General features: G+C 49.0%; 1 protein-coding gene across 3 annotated transcripts in view; it reads right to left on the bottom strand.

Moving 5' to 3' along the window:
* LSAMP (limbic system associated membrane protein) overlaps window positions 1-17,417 on the bottom strand; it is a 1,043,134-nt gene that overhangs the window by 175,920 nt on the left and 849,797 nt on the right. For all 3 annotated transcript variants that reach the window (XM_075512695.1, XM_075512687.1, XM_075512704.1), the window contains one exon: window positions 3,711-3,943. In XM_075512695.1, coding sequence (XP_075368810.1) covers window positions 3,711-3,943 — 233 coding nt within the window. The remainder of the gene's footprint in view (window positions 1-3,710; window positions 3,944-17,417) is intronic.

The raw sequence follows: 17,417 nt of genomic DNA, 5'->3' as shown, positions 1-17,417 counted from the left end.
AAATCAGTTTGGATCATATGTTAATAAAAGCTTTCCAAGTGCAAGAAGAGTGAAATAATGGCCATGCACTGGCTATGCAGGCACAGGGTGTCTTCAAAAAATACATGTTATGGGCAGCCACTGTATAGCTGATCTTGTCTCACTGCGTGGAGAAGGACCAGACCACCTCTTGTGGGTCCTTCCAGCTCTTTGCTCCTCTGATCAATACCAACAGCAATATCTGGGGTAGTAAACAGAAAGATTCGCTAGCAGCCATTACACTCCAATTGAAGCAGCACAAAATGCTTTGAGTGAGGTGGTGGTTCAGAGCAGTCGTCTTCATGCGTTCACCCCAGTGCAGAGAGCGCAGTACCAGCTTCTGGTAGCAACTGGGCTGTGCAGAGACAGCTGCCTCCAGTCCAACCCACCCTGCAAGCAGTGCTGCCCACCTGGGTCAGAAAGACAGATGAGATGGCCACAGTAATACTAATGAATCTTTTGGCAGTGAATGTCTACTTCTAGCAGCAGAATTGGCTTGAAGTTTGAAAAGGAGGAAAGACTGATGAAGAGGACTTTTTCTGTCTATCTTTTTAGCTGTCTATCAAGTTGTGATTTTTTTTCTTAAGTGTCGTTTCATTACCCCTCTTTTAGACCTCTGCAATGTGCCCCAGCTGAGAGAGATCCTATTAGCGGACATACACACTTAAGAGAGGAAAGGAGCAAACCGAGTAGGCTGTCTATAAAGAGACTGGTGCTGGCTCACAAGGCAGAATTGGGTCTTCCCTTGGAAATACTAGAGAACATGGGCACACACATTACAGAGGTGATGTCCCTCTTTCTGTGATATACTCCTGCAGCTCTGACCAGCAGAGTTCACTGAGCAGATCTCACCCCAGGGAAAGCTGATTTTCTCAGGGGAGGAAAGGACCTGCTCCTAGAATGCAACTCCATTAGCCTGCAGTGATCTAAACACAGTGAATCCTTAGGATACACCAAAGCCCATCTATTTCAGGTGGCACTCTGGACATGGAAGTGGTCTTCTCTAGTTACAAGGGCTCTGGCACCACTCCAGTATTTGCCTATCTGTTTGTTAGTCTCTGATACAGCTATCCCATTAGTTCCTAGAGGTAACAGCGGCTGGGTTTTCACAGTGGCTATACAGACGAGGGAGTTGAACCGGGGGAGATTAAGGACTTGACTTTGGTATACAGTGCAGTGGGGAGCAGAAATACCCGTGACAACATTAACTGAGCAGAATGGGAAGCCTGGGCATGGCCCCAAGGCAGCCTATTGCTACCAGGGCATGAGCAGCTATCATTGCAGGATCTGTCACTGACAAATCCAGGCAAAACCAGTGTGCGCAAAGCTAGCAAGGAGTCTCCGGCCCTGGCTTGTTTCGGTTTCCCTGGGCTTGTTTGAAGGAAATCACTGACCATCATCCCAGAAATCCTCCTGCCAGATTACCACACAGATCAGATGACCACCCTGTTATTTAATTTTTCAGGAGCTGTATTTTCTTTTATTTACTTATTTTTACATTTGGGATGCCCAGAGCTTCACATAGCCGATGTTTTTATATTTAGGAACACAAAAACAAGGGAAGTAAATAAACTACATTAAAAAAATAAAACTAAAAAGCTTAGTATGACTCAATATCCAAACTCCTTTCATTTGTACTAGCGGCAGACTATTTTTCAGGCAGACAACCTGCAAATCTGAGAATAATAATAATTGATATGAGAAAATGATACTCAGAGAGGAAAGGGATTATTTTTTAACATACACTATTTTCTAATGAATTAGTTTTATTAGTTAAGGTTATTTAAAATGAATTATTTATTAGTTTTAAACTAATAAAAACATGGTTTAAAATGATGAGTCTAACTCTTCCAAATGGTAAAGGATTTTGTATTTATATTTTGACTGGGTTTTTTTTACGAGACGAAGTTTAGTTTTAGAAAAATCAAAGCTATGAGTTTCACCTAATTACAGGATTACAGGACCTGGGGCTTTAAAAGTAAGCATGATATTGCAATGGGTCTTTTGCTAAATCTGTGGCAGGCGTTAAACAAAGATTATCCACAGATACCTTGTTTACAGGCATCCAGAGTTTAGGTGTGCCAAAACCTGAATTTTCTCATCCTCATAAAGATGGCAGCAGTTCAGAGCTGGACACCCACACATTTAGGTGAAAGCTAAGCTAGAGAACTCAATTTCGCTGCTTAGGCCCGTATCTAATAGGCACAAATAAAATTAATAATACATGTGCGTGGCTCTAAAATTCATTTGTACCTATATTTTTCTTGACAGGTAAATGGAAATTGTATGCTGTGAGATTTTACCAGCAATAAACCACCTACAGCCGGTTAGCTATGCACCGCTATAGCGGTGAGCAGTGAGGCAGGGTACATACCCCTCCGGGGCTGGCGAGTGCATTTCACGCCGGGCGCACTCCAGCAAACGCTCAGCCAAGCCGGGAGAGCTGCTCTGCCTGCTGGTGCCTGCTGCTCTTCACGCTGCTGGGGGAGGATTTTGCACAAGAACACAAACCAGGAGCCTTCTGTCTCACTACACTCGCATGTAAAGCATCACCTCTGACCATACGTCCGGACTTCACCTTGCAGATAAACACTCGGTATGCTAGTTAGCCCCCAGCTTGCCAAGTAATACCAGCAAGAGGAAGAGTCCCTTCATGCATGCATTTATCTCCAGAGCGATTCAAACACTTGCTGGGGGAAATAAAATCCACAGCTTTTGGGTTACTAGGCAAATCAGGAGAAATAACAAACTCCTGCCTGAATGATAATGTAGAAGCTGAACATATCTGTAATATGTATCAAACACATTCATACGTACCTATCTATCTAAGCTGCTCTATAAATATTTTAGATAAATAGCCAGATAGACAGAATGGCGTGAAGATTAAAAGCAAAACAAAACAAAACTGAGTAAACTTGCTCGTTTGGTATTCTGGTCTGGACAGGATGGAATAAGTAAACTCCATAATGCCCCTACTAGCAATTGGTGAACTCCTTAATGTGTTTACTCTCTGTTACACCGTGAGTACAGGCAGACAGATAGGACAATGCTGGTTCAGATCGCCAAGTTTCCAGTTCCCTATAACACACACAGGAGGAGGGTAGCTAAAAAAGGAGAGGGCAACATAAGGTACACGGCAGCTACCTCAGGTACCAGGTTTCACACGTGCCTAGCGACAGCGCACCCTGCAAACCAATGACCCAGCACAGAAAAACACCCAGGAAAATTAATTCCTCAGCCTTGCAAAGAGTTGACAACGGAAGGCCGAAAAAGACAGCACAGTAGCTTGTTGACACAAGAAAAAAGAAAGGAAACCTGAGGAAGGAGGAGGCAAAGAAACCAGAGGGCTGTCTGGGAAGATATGAGGCAAGCACGATGTTCTGACAAGTGTCATTATAAACAAATGCTTTCCCCTCAGTGCCAGAACAACCAGAGCCAGAAGCCAGGTTTGCATTATACTAGAATATGTCTTGGCATCATTGGTGTCCCCTGCTCTGTCACTGCTTTTGAAAGGACAGACTGACAGCAGAGTAAAGCCATGCTGCACTGCAGTGGAAGGGGACAGTCCCGCTGGCTCCCGTTGTAAACTGAAGAGATACAGAGGCTACTGACCCTGGGGTTTCTCTAAGATACAGATCCCTCCACCCACTGTGTCTTTTGCTCTTTGCTCTCTTCTCAGGCATGTTGCTTACCTTGCACAATCAAGTAAACCTGGGAAGTCTTGGGGTGATGCTGTGTCTGCACTGAACACGTATAGGACCCCTCATCGTAGACATCCACTTTCTGGATCCGCAGGCTGTATTCCAGGGGGTTTCTCTTCTCCAGCTCTACTCGAGGGTCTAGGGACCACTTGTCCTCTCCAGCAAAAATGATGCCAGAACGGTTTAACCAGGCCACCTTGGAGCTTCTGTCTTCTACATAACACCTGCAGAGGATGAGAAAGGTCAGGGGAAGATTAACAAACCTCTCCATCATCTCCATTTTGTCTTTTCCCTTTACTACTTTGCTCAGAAACTCCAGCGTGCACTCCTGCCTCACCAGTGAACCAGAGCATCTCTGCTCCATGGCCATGTATTTCACAATGATTTTTTGAAGAGTTTCAGGAACCCTTTGGTTCATGAAACCATGGGATTTGGGGTGGCCATGCCCCTCCTGTTCTCTCTTCCTTTTGTCTGTGGCCTACACCTGCACCAAAAATGACTTTGGAAGGTCACAAGAGATTCTGGTCCCTTCTAACGCTGCCAATGGGAAAGGTCAGAAGGAGTTCTTTCCATGCTTCTCCCTCACTCTCAAGAGTTAAGTATACAAGAGAGTTACATTCCCAGCCCTCTGCCAGCCCTCTGCCCCTCCAGGGCAAAGGCTCAGGGCTCCAGCTTCCTCAGCTCAGGGCACAGCTGCTCCATCCCTCAGTTTCAGCAGCACAAGGGGAGGGAGCTATAGTGTATCACCTCTCTCCATCCCCTAGACAAAAAAATGGCTTTGTGGAAAGAGATTCACTCCTCAAACACCAGCCCCCCAACACCCCCCCCCCCCACCTTGCTGATGCATATCTGCCTGCTTGTGCAGGCAAATGCAGGTTTCAGGCTGAAAAGGAAAGGCCACGGGGGTGCAACTGCCATCCCTGTGACACACTCAGCATGTCCTGTGAACATCCCAGGTAGATAGGAGAGGAGGAATGACAGCTAGGGATGGCAGGCAGAGGAGCGGCAGCAGGACCAGCAACTGCCACGTCCCCGATTACCAACCGTTGCAAGGCAGAGGACAGACTAACCCTATTGCAACTGCATGACAGGCATTTTGCTCCTTGGCAGAGAGCGGTGAAGGTGCTGCGAAGACAAATGCATTTTGGCCAAAGCACCTGCTCTGTACCACTTTGTACCTCCAGAAAGTGGTTTGCACAGAAGAGATGAGGAGGTGCCAATGAGGAGGCACATCCTGCTCGCTCTCAGCTGTATCTCCTTCGAGAGGTCCTGGGCTGAAGAAGACATGGGGACACAACTCCTCTTTCACCCTGGCAGCCGTACCCACCAGGGCCAGGCTCAGACAGGCTGAGAGGGTTTGCCCTGCAGCAGCTTGCACCATGTTTGCTCTGCGGATAAAGAGGGAAGCTCAGTCTCCAGAGCTGTTGTTCCTTCACCTCTCAGAGCTTTGCCCACAGCCTCCTGGCATCCAAATAACCCAGCGCCTCTCCCCACCACCATTCATGCACATGTTGTATTTGAGAGAGCAAAGAGAGAGGATAAAGATTGTCGCTTCAAGATAAGACAAATATTTGACAGTAGGCTTTCATACAGCCTCTTAGCACGGGTCAGACATTTTCCAAGTTCCTCTATTTGAATGCATTTCATTCATGCTGCGCTGCAGCTGCTGTCACTTGCAACGTGACCCTACCATTACGGCCGGCACCTCTCACCCCCTCCCTTTCAGCGCACCCATGGATGCTCTCTGAGTTGTTCTGTGGTTACTTGTGGGCAGGAGGAAAGCCAGGCTGCATGGGTGTCGATGGGAGACACGCCATGCTGCTGGCCAAGCTGGAAGCAGCTCTGTCTGATCTGACAAACATTTGCTTTAGAGAGCAGCCCAACAGACCTCAGCCAGCACCGCTGCCGTCCAGTCAAGGGAGGGGAGCGAGGGTTCGACCCTCAGGCCAGAGCCCACCCTCACGGCCAGGCAGGCACTTGACCTGAGGTGAGCTCTCAGCTGTGATCTGCATTTTGTTTTTAAAAAGCTGCTCTCTGTAAAAAAGAAAGGGGCAAGGGGAATCCATCAGCAGCCACTTACATGTAGAAACCAGCACCACGGATATGTGGCGGTGCCCCAGTTCAGTTGGCCACCGCAGGCTGTAATCACCAGTGACGGGAGCTGGAAGCAAGGACCCGGGGAGGGCTCTGCGCCCCAGGACTGGGAGCAGTTGCCCTATGGGGACACTCAGACTGTCTCCAGAGCCAGCTGCCTGAGGGTCTCCAGCCTTCTCGTTTCTGCGTAGAGTCGTAACAGCACCGAGAATCGGGGGTTAGGTCTTTTTCAAAGGTGTTCAAAGCCCCTCTCTCTCTGCACGTTTTGGATTTGTGAAAATCCCGAGGGGGGTGGCGGTGACAAGCTAAGCAGATTAACCGCTGAAGCTGAAGTCAGCGGGAGCTGCAGTTTCTTAGTCACTTCTGAAAATCCCCCGGCACACCTATCTGCTGGGATCTGGGCACCAGCAGATCCAGCACACTGCACCAGCCCTGCCGGGACGCTTTCCGGACCTACACCGCGGCGCTACGTGATACAGCACAGCACCCCGGGGCTCTGCCCCTGGTCGTTACACGCCTCTGCTTGGAGGTAGCAGGATGCCCCTGCGATATCCCTTGGGTCAGTAACAGCTCAGCGGTGCAGCTGGAGCAAAGCCTCGTCCTCTCACTTCCGAGGGGACACTCATCCGAGGACCCTCCCGCCTCTCTGCCAAAGAGAAAACGTGCGTCACAACCTGTTCTACACCCCCTGAGGTCAGCCCTAGGATGGTGGTCAATAGCTACGGTCAGACAACCTTGCAAACGCCCGTGGAATAAGTTAGCAGGTGCTACCGAAATAAAGTGAGGAGGAGAGAGAAGAGGGAAAGGAAGAAAATGGGAAGAGTAAGTGAAATGGATTTGAGCTGTTCTGTTCAGCATACCTGTTCCTCTCAAACTGTCAGGGAAAATCAATGTACAAATGTGGAAATTCCAGGCCCTGGCACGCTCCGAACATGCATCCGTGTGGATGATGCATCTCAGTATGTCCGTCTGCACACACGCACCCTCTTAGTCTGCCAGAGATGCCACCCAGCTGTATGGATCATGCTTTAATAAGGATTTATGGTGATGATTTTCACAGTGTAATAAGTGCTAATTCAATACTAATAGAATATTAAATGGCACGTTAACTGACATTTTAACTGCAACGCAACAGGAGCATGGCATCAGCAAGATATCAAATGACTCTTATCGCTCACTAATAATCAATAATCAAGTTCACAGAGACAGTCAAACGCTTTTCATTAGGCTTATTGAAAGCATTACCATCAGCGTCAGTGAACGCTAATAAATGATTTGCAATCCATCCATTTTGCTTCTCCTTATGGTTTCAGGTTTAATTTCTTGACGTCTGCTGATGCGGCTAATGAGAAGACCAGCTAGTGGCGATGGTCATGCCTTGCATGGTCACTGCAGGGACTCAGGAACTATTGATCTTAGCACCAATTCAAATCATAGACACAGAAGGACAAAAAATCTTGCTGCCATGTCCCTTTAGCCCCCCTTGCCCTCTCATAAACAAACACAGCAAAGTTTGGCACCTGAGGTCTTTTAATGACTGCATCGTTTTTAGCTGCCACAGATGCGTTTCCAGTTCTCACACAGTGGCTCACAACTGCCTAACAACCAGCCAGGAGAGGACGGACAGAAACCAGACATGGAGAAAGGAACCTGGGCCATCCTCGTGTGCCTCCCTCAGCCTTGGTTTCCCCACACGCAAAATGCAGACGACGGGGCTCAGCCATGCCGCAGGCGGGAGGGGAGGGGGTGACGCTTTCACCGCGGGAGAGTGCTTTGGGACCTTCAGCAGGAGCCATCGCCTCGAACGGGAGGGAGGGCTGCCCACCGCCGTTCCTGGCCCCTGGATTTCAGGCTGGGAGGGGACATCAGGCAGCAGGCGGGCAGGGGGAGAGCAGGAGCCCGGAGCTGGCCTTGATGCTCGTCCTCTCTCCTCCCACGCCTGCCGGCCCAACGCACAGTGCTGGGCCAAAGCAGCGCTCCTGCAAACCTGCCTTCATAGGCTCCAAGGTAAACTCCATCTGGGTAGGGGAGATGTCTTCTTTTCCCCCCTTCTTGAAAGCATTTGGGCTTATTCCTATAGATAAGTGGGAAGGCAAGCTAAGAAAAGGAGAGGGAGGCTCAGGCATCTGCATCTCCTCCCCGGCGAACACCAAGGCTGGAGGCCTCACTGCCCGCTCTGCCTCGCTCCCTTCTCGGTGCTTGACTCCTAGCCCCGGCGACTCCTGCTCCTCCTCCCGCCGAGGCATTGCCACGTGGTGCATTAATTTCCCAGCATGTTGCTGTAACACTCGTCGCAGTTGATGTTGTGCCTGTCACTCCAGCAGCTCTCGCCCCTAAGCTTTTCGCCCTCCCTTCCCTCCAGCAAACAGACGGGCACGCTGATGAGAGGCGGCATTTGGTCGGAAAGCCCTAGCACGGGCTCCCCAGGCTGGATGTGCCACTGCCACGGTGGGGGCTGCACGGGGTGAGGAGGAGGAGGAGGAGGAGGAGGAGGATGCACGAGAGCTGGGGGGTCATCAGAGCACTTCCCGTTCTGCCCTAGAGAAAGCAGCTCAGCAGCTACGCCCCTGGGCTATGGAGATGGAGTGGGGTATTTTATTGCCTTCAGGGGGGTCTCTTCGGGGTAAGTTCAACGATGTTTGGAAGGGGTGGATGATATTTAGCGCCTACAGTGATGAAGAGGCAGGAAGGAATCCCTGTAGGACCTGGTGAAGCTGCTGTTTAAATGATTAACATGGTGGGGATTTTACAGCATTATCAATGATGTATTGGGTCGCCTTGAACCCGGGATAATTGTTTGGGATTTTTTTATTGTTGTTGTAATTCCAAATAAATAAATTCTTTTACAGCAGACCCAATCCCACAGTTCTCTGCCAGAGCCCTGCTAGTGAGAAGAGGCGAGCTGCTAGGTTTAAATGAAATATGGTGTGCTGCTTCGCCAGCAAGCCACAGCTCTTACCTCATGTGGGGGAAAAAATAAATAGATAGTGTGGTTTCAGACTGCATTTTCTGCCCTCTTTCTCTGAAGCACGTTGCAGTGACAGCTCTGTGTCATAATTCCCACACTCCTCTTTAATCATCTCTTCTCTGTTAACCCTTTGATCATCTCTTCTGCAAGACAATCTCTGTGCAGCAGGCCGCCAAAACTCGGCGGCCTGCTGCACATGCAATTGAGCACCTGGCACCCACCCCATTGCACCCGCCGAGGAACACGACCCCCTTTCGCCAGAGGATGTCATAACCCGCCCGGGAGCAGATCTCCTGCCTTCCCCTCGGCTCCGTGATGAGCCTGCTCTAATCTCCTCACTTCACACACACTCACAGGAGCCAGCTAACAACTTCCCCCGCTGCCCTCTACCACCAGCAGCAAAATGGCAAGAGGGAAAAAAGAGAGGGATCAAACACGGCTTGTTCGGCACAAAGCGACGTCAGCTCCCGGCTGCCAGCTCTGAACGTGCAAGACAAATTCTCCGTTGTGTTGCAAAGTATGATCCTGGAAAGCTAATGCGGCGGTTAAACACAATACCGCTTGCAGCCTTGTGAGGAAAGCTCAAGGGTAACTCATGCTGCCGCTGTTTTGTCTTCTCGTGCTCTTCAGCCCCCCCCGCACGGCAAGCAAGGACTGGAACACGGCGACGGTCAACCAGGGGAGCAGTCAGAGCCCGACCCCTCCGCTATTCCCCAGCAGGGATGTGGGCAGCAAGGGCTAAGGACAGACCACAGGCACGCCAGCCCTGACCTCCCCAGGCAGGGCGCTCAGGGGAAGAGTCCAGCCAGGCCCCGCAATGCCACTGCAGTGCTGGACCCTGCCAGCATTTCAAGAGCAACAGAGCGCTGCCACCGCAGCAGCCAGCTCCCTTTCCCTGGTGTACAGTCCCTACCAGAGGAGTACACGGGCAGATCACATCGGAGCACATAGTCCAGAGGAGTAATGTAGGAGCTGTTGGCCCTGGGTGGTTCCCACTGCTCCGGATCAGGCTCTCCTCAACAGGAGATGCTACAGAAGACAGCTACAGCTGAACATATCTTCATCTCTGCGAAGGCAAGGGCCCCCTAAGTGGATGGCAGTGGGAGACTGCATCAACCGAGCGTCTGAAACCTCCTTTCAGCCAAGCACCAGAAGCCTCATTTTACCGAATTTGAATACAGATGGGCGCGAGGTGTTGCGCAAACTTCTCCTTCTTCTCCCTGCTGCCACTGCCCCTCTCTTTCCCCAGCCCGGTCCAGCTGCTGCTCCTCTCCTGATGGGCCATGACCCACAGCAAGGTCACTGTGAGAGTGAATGCTGTGCTGAAGAAGCATGGATTCCCAAAATGTGGCATAAATAGCTCCTGAGCCACCACTGCCAGCATGATAACACAGGCCCTCGGAGGGATTTAGAAAACTACTGCTTAAAGCCAGTCCTGAGCTAGAAAACTGGCAGGAGGGGGAAACTGCTGCATCTGTTCAGCCCACGCTTTCTTTCAGCTGTATTATGCTGTGACCTTGCTTGTCACACCTGTCTGCAGCTCCCTGGGTATCTCAGCAGCTAGGTGACAATTTCAGGGCATCCCCCTGTTGGGGTGGTGCGGGGCTGATAGGATGCCTGCACTTCTGCTCATCCTCTTTAGTAAATTGCCACTTTGGGAGCGCGAGGCTAGGACAGGCTTCCCGGGTCAGGGAGCCCTGGCCTCTGCCGGCACGGCCAGCTGTACCTTATCATCTTTTTCAGAGACGTACTTTATTCCTACTTAAGCCTAGTGCGTTTGGCGGGGGGTACCCTCCCCCTGCTTCGTACGGCAGGCTGTTCAAAGTCTTTCTGCTCTGCTGATTAGAAACTTTTTTCCTAATTCCAAGTCTATATTTATTCATGGCTGGTTTATATCCATTCCCTCTCACGCCAACACCATCCTTTAGCTTAAATAGCTCTTCTCTCTCCCGGGTGCTTATCTTCCAGCGTGTTCACAGAGAGCAATCATATTCCCTCTCAGCCTTCATTTTGCTGGGCTCAACAAGCCAAACTCTCCTAGTTTCTTCTTGTATGATAGACTCTCCATTGCCCTAAACATCCCAGTAGCCCTTCTCAGCACCTGCTCCAGTCTGAATTCCTCTTTCGTGACCAGAATTCGTACCCGTCTTTCTAGATGAGGACTCCCCAGTGCCTTGTACAGAAACGTTCCTATCTCACTCTCTCTCCCATCAACTCTTTTTAATGAAAGCAAAAGAATTGCAACCAGTGAATATGACTATCAGTGCAGAACTGCTCATGTGCTGTGAGCATCCTCGTCTCTCAGTCCATGTGATACACACGGAAAATGAAACCCAAGGGAATTCACCAAAAATACACCAGCCTAAAAAGACAGCTAGCTGCATGGGCTCTCACTAGCAGACACACAGCTGGTCTCACATGGGTTTTCCTTCTGTTAAAATCACTATTTAAGAGTATAGGTTCCTGTTTGTAGAGGAAAAAACAGAAATCAAGCCCAAAATTACACTAATTGTTATGCCAGTACTCTCCCGGGGTGGATGTAACTATATCAGAATAAGAGAACTTATACCAGCATGATTTATTGTTCTTCCCATCTTCTGGGGATCAGTATACCTGCATAAACAACTTCAGTCCACATCCATTCCAGCAGAGGTACCTTCTTAACAGTATCAATACGAGCTGCTGTGAACAAAGTTAACTCCATCCCAGGCACATCCCAGCAAAGTTTAAAACTTCAAAACACAGAAAAAGCCTCAGACCGAGGTCTACCACCATGGTGCCGGGTTTTCCTATATCCCACCAAGACCTAGGACCCCCCCCCCCCCCCCCCCCCATTTCTTTACAGCAGTCAGGAAACCCTTGGATGGCTCTTTGCCCACTTTGAGGCGTGTATCTGGAGTGACTGTCTCCAGTTACAGGGCTCCTGCCAGCGGACGCTTGCTCCCCATGTGTGTGCAGAGGGGCTGAACTGCTCTCTGGCTGATGCTTGCAGAAATGCCAAATGCTCTGACAGCTTGCATGAGGGTCTTGCACCAAGATCAGTTGGGAGGATGAGATTGCTGAGGAAACAGACCCCGAGCTCCCTCTTTCCCTTTTGGGTTAGCCGAGGACTCGTCAGTGTCCCTTTTCGGTCCATCCGGAAACCTGGCTCTGATCTTGGTCCAGCATGATTAGGTGATGCTGATCAGCCATGGATCACACGGCCTTAGTGAAATGTCCAACCAGGAGCATATGCCTCGCTCTGTTGTTTGCAGCTTCCCATAGCGTCACGGGGCTTCTGCACCGTCAAAAGGGGAAACCAGGGAATAGCAGAGATGATGCAGAATGGCAACGGGGAACATTGCCAGACTTGCCTTCTGATTGCACTGCACTTACACTGAGGACCCTGTGCTTTTGCCATCACTAACACATGGGCTGACATCTAAAAAGTACCCGTGGTCACTTAGGAACTAAAGTCCACTGAAAGACAATAGTAATTAGTCACTTATCTGAACTGGATATTGGCTTTTATGCCAAATTTGTAAAAGGATCAGAAACCAAACAGCAACTGACAAGTCTCTGCTCCATTAGGACTTTTCTTCTGGTTAAGGGATAGACCAAGAATAGGAATGGAAGCACTAATGAGGCGCCCATACAGACTATCATCCCCTTTATTTTCCTTCACAAACTTCAGTACTGGAAATCACCTGTTTCTTCCACCTGAACCCCCAGTGCCTTGTCGGTAACTTTCATGTGGTCACCACTAGGTAACTCCAGAAAAGCTACTTCCAAACTTTTCCCTTGGATTTCTTAAAAAAACAAAACAAAACAAAACAAAAGTGTGTTTCAGAGACGTGATCTCCTCCTCTGACAGGAGGGGAGGGAGGGTTTGGCTGGGAAGTCCACGTGACTCTCTATCTGGTAATTATCCAGCCGCAGAGGCAATCTGAAACATTCTGTGCTGTCGCAGAGAATGACAGCACCTGGAGCTCCAGCACCCAGATAAAAAGCAGAGAGACAATCGGGCAGATGGAGAAAGGCAATGCTACATCATGGGGTGGCAAGGGGGGGAGAGAAGCAGGGGGGAGAGAAGGGAGGGGGGGCAAAAGCTGGCGAGAAACATCAAGGCAGCCGGAACAGCTACTGGAGAATGAGATAATGCCACAGATTAGTAATGCAAAGGGCAGCTCTGAAAGAGGGGAAAACAGAGAGGGAAACAGAGTGAGAGTAGGTCAGGAGAGAGTGGGTACAGAAGAGGGACAGTGCGAACACAAGAGGGAATGGGAGAGTGATGCTAGAGGGAGCTTCAAAGCATTTTGTGTGGTCTTGGGTCCCTTCCTTCCACCCCAGTGACAGACTAAAAATGCAGGAGGTATCACCAGAGGCTGTCACAGAGCAAGGGGGAGATTTGCAAATCAACTCCTTGCAGCTGAAGAGAGACATGGCACTGCAAATAGCACTTTCCAGCTTGTGGATTCCAGTGGTTTGCTCAGGGAAGGAGACTACAAAACTTAAGATCGAAATAATTAAGACTGGAGCTTTGGGGCATCACCTGATGTATTTTGTATGGAGGAGAGGTGAGAAGGAGGTTCACTAACTCTCCCTCTCACAGTCCCACACGCAGAGGCACGTGTAAGCCTGCGAAACAGTCCATGTGATTGATGCCATGGTGCCATGGCCCAATTCCAAAAGGCAAGGCACCGTACATGCCATCCCACGCAGCCACGTGACAGCATCAGCATGTGTCCTCGGGGCTGTTGCAAACGAGGGGCATGCCCACAGGACTGGCAGCAGCCTTTGATGGGTCAGGAAGAGCTGACTGCCAGGTGGCTCGAAGCCTGGGAAGGTTTCTGACGTGGGAAAATACAGCTAAACGTACAATCAGATTAGGGCCAAAGGCTTGTCAGGGACTGATGCTGGCCACCAGCCTCAACGCCTGCTAGGGTAGTGACTGAGGTATTGGAGTGACCAAGGGATCTGCAGTGGCAGCACCTCTCCATGGAGGCAGGAGGAACTAAGTGCCTAGATGTCCACACCTGAATGTTTGGGGAAGGAAATGGGAACGGCAGCAGCAGCAGCAGCAAACGGGTATCACAAGGTCTGAGCACTGGGTAGCACATGGTCCAGTGACCACCCTCCCATCATTAGTGACAGATGTTTCAAAGAAAGGTGGAATACCTCTTAAAAGGACAATGTAAATCACCATCTACATAATTTCATGATCCTTCCCAGCCATAAAAGCCTATTAATCTAGCCCCAAGCAAATGTAAGTTGGCCTCCTCTCCAAATGACAGCTTGCATTCCACCTTGTAAGTTTGTACTCTGCCTTTCTTATCCCCAGGCATTTCTCAACCCCCTGCCCCCTTTTTCTTTTTTTAAACTCATTAACATCCTCATCTTGGTGATACTTTCTGGCTGACAATTTCTTAGGTTAACCCTTAATTGGTACAAGGCTGTGAAAGAATATCAGATTTAAGTGTTATGTGAAACTAGCAGGTGTCTCCTGTGTTTTGTACTATCTGAAATAGTTCCTTCCAACACCTGAGGAGCACACTACCTGAAACCCAGGAATGCACTTTCTATTTTGTGGACCCTAACATCCATTTCATCTCATTCTGCTCCTTCTCCAAAAAAGAAAAGAGCATATCGCATCTGAAGCGTTAGCCCTCGTCCTGGACGGATAGGAGGGAAGGACCTGAGCCAAGGAGGAATCAGTCTTGAAATTCTTTGGAGAGGCAGATAAGAGCAGGAATGGGAGCAATATTAGGGAAAATAAGACTTAACTTTCCCTTCTTTTCTGAGGTCATGAGAGTATCAGAGGTGGCTCAATCAAGTTATCACCCTCCCTTCCAAGCATTGCCCTCGGACTGCCAGCAGCTGAATGTGAAGGGTGGCATTTCACAATGAATGAGAAAGTGGGCCCATCCTGCCTGCTCACTCCTAGCTCCTGCATTTCAAGGAGGGACACCTCCTTGATGTGCAAACACTCTAGTTATTATTTACAGCTGACCTTTTCCCTCTCCAGCTCCCGCTGCTGCAGCACCGCTGGTGGAGTCAGGGCTTGTAGAGATTGCGGAGACGATGTGTAGCGAAACATGTTAGCTTCCCTGCCTGTGCCAGAGCTGTCATCAGTGCCACTGTGGATTGAGCTGCACCCATGCAAGCAACAGTGGGAAATATGAAGAAAAAAGCCTAATGTAGGCAAAGCCTTTGAGGAGCTTAACCCCTCTTCCCCTTTTCCATCTCTCTCCCACTTGAAAGCAGAGAACAGCTTCTGAGCAAGACACACGCTCTCATTTCCATATCTAAAGCCAGTCCCGAAATACCATCGTGAAATAATTCTCTCAGAGAGGAGACCACGAAGCAGATTCCCTTTGAGAGATTCTGCTGCTTCTCTTTTTAATTCCACCCGAAAACAACTGCCACCAAATACTGAGCACACCTGGACCGGTGCAGTCAATCCCAGGCACCTTGTTACCAGAATGATATAGGGAAATTGGAGGGAATTCAGAGGCAAGCAACAACAAAATCCATCAAGGGCTGGAAAGGGATCAGCATCTAAGGGAAGCTTAAAAACATTAAATATGTATAACTTGACTAAGAGAGGACTTAAAGGGACATGTTGACAAGCTATACCTCTTTGAAAGCTGAAAGCACCAAGGGAAGAGAGGAATTATTTAGCAAGATGCGTAGGGGTCTAGAAAGGAGTAACGGGTCAGAAAAAGAAGAGAAATAAGTCTGTTCAAACTTGAGGGAAAACTTTTTGCCATCTACAAGTGCAAGTCTCCTGAAGAGTCTCCCAAGGAAAGCAAGGAAGCCCCTATTGTTTCAGACAATTAAAACAAAGTTGGGCTGAGGACCAGAGGATGTTTAAGCTGTGTGGGGAACGGCTTCATAGTGGCTGCAGGGAGAACAAACTACAATGACTTGGTCTTACTACTTTTACCACCTATCTGGCAGAGTTCAGCAATATGTCAGGAGCAGGCAACTGCTCTCGCAAGTTTCCTTCAGACAAAGCAATGTTTTTTAGCTGTTTTCACTCCACATACCGCTACATATTTCTTGGCAAGACCTCAGACCGTTATATACTGTACTGGAATTAACTGGCACAGGTATGGTTTTGTTTTCATAAACTGGATCTATTAGAAGTCATCCATGGACAGGTTAAAAACTACTGAAACAAAGATTAAAAGTGTTATTATTTCCAAAAGCCATTGGCATATGGTCATATCCCAAATGTGCTGCATTTAAAGCTGCCAGGCACTTAGAAGTTGCACGTGAAGCCTGATTTCTCAAAGTGCTTAGCATTGAAATTAAGACCAGATTTGTCAAACTGCTTTTGGGCCTACCAGCTCCCAGAGTAACACACAAGAACCAAATTTTCAAAACAGCATTTGGCACAGTGAGCTCCTTTACCAATATAGCCGCTTATCTTGCTGCCTAAAATGACATACTTTTGAAAATCTGTCCCACGGGTGTTTTACAATCATAGAACAAAGTGCTGCAAACTTCAGACTTGCATGCTGTATTTATCTTGTATGTTGAAGAACTCCTTCAAGTGGAAACCACAGCAAAGCTGTAACGGCTAGGCAATGCTCAGCTCCACTTTCTTTCCTTTATTTGCAGCTTTGCTAAATTTTGCCTTTCCCTAATGGACCACTTTTGTCCACCATCAGACTTGTGCAAGGAGGCATCTGAAAAAGACTTGCAGAGAAGGTAGAGAAGAGAAGGTGCTGGGAGGGAGAAGTCCCAAGAGCTTTGATCTGAGCTTACCTTTATCCCCACGTGCACAATATGCCTTGCAGAGGAGGACATGTTTATAAATAAATAAACAGCAGAGGAGAGGAGAAAGAGTGGAAAAAAAGAAATGTCAAGAGATACTTGACAGAGTTTCCACTGTTGGCATGAAAGCCAGGAACTGGCTTAAAACCTCATGTTTGGAAACAGAAGGGCGGGAAGGTACAACTCCTTGAGAAAGGGGGGCAGGAATAATTCCCGCAGCTTCATCTCCATCCCATCCTACTAACCATAATAATATCTTGTGCTGTCTTTCCTCTGAGACCCTTGCAGGACTTGGTGTTGCAAGGCAACTCAGCACATGCTGAACATCAGTGTTTTTGTCAAGGGGACCGAGCGCTGCGGAACCGGAGCTCTTGTGCTTTGTGGAGGAGAAGTATAATGATGCCTGTTTTACAGATACGGAGACACCGGAAAAGGAAAGACATAGGTTGTGCAGAGTCTTACAATGAAATAATTTTACAGCCAGAAACAAAACCTGACAGACCTGACCTGTCTCATACAGAACTGTTTGGTGTGCATTAGTTGCATGGGGTTAGTGAGAGGGGGGCAGCGATGGCTGCAAAAAGGCCTTCACAAACCCAGGTGCCACCTCTGGGCATGCCTATCTTAGCACTACTGCGAGAGATACTGCTTTTCTTTCTCTCTAATTGGGATCTGCCCAGGGACATGCAACCAGCGCAGAAAGGACTGGCTGAAGCACAAGCTCTTCGTCCCCATGATTTGAAGGCAACCGGCTTGGGTCACTTGGCTCTGTGGTCTGGAGCCTGAACTCCAGCCCGGCTACCGACTGCAGTGCAGGCACAACCACAGGGACTGCTCTGACTGCTTCTGACCTGCCGTCTTCTGGCACTGGCAAA

The sequence above is a fragment of the Mycteria americana genome, chromosome 1 (assembly GCF_035582795.1).
Source record: "Mycteria americana isolate JAX WOST 10 ecotype Jacksonville Zoo and Gardens chromosome 1, USCA_MyAme_1.0, whole genome shotgun sequence".
In the NCBI taxonomy this organism is placed as follows: domain Eukaryota; kingdom Metazoa; phylum Chordata; class Aves; order Ciconiiformes; family Ciconiidae; genus Mycteria; species Mycteria americana.
This window is presented reverse-complemented; position numbering and strand designations above follow the sequence as displayed.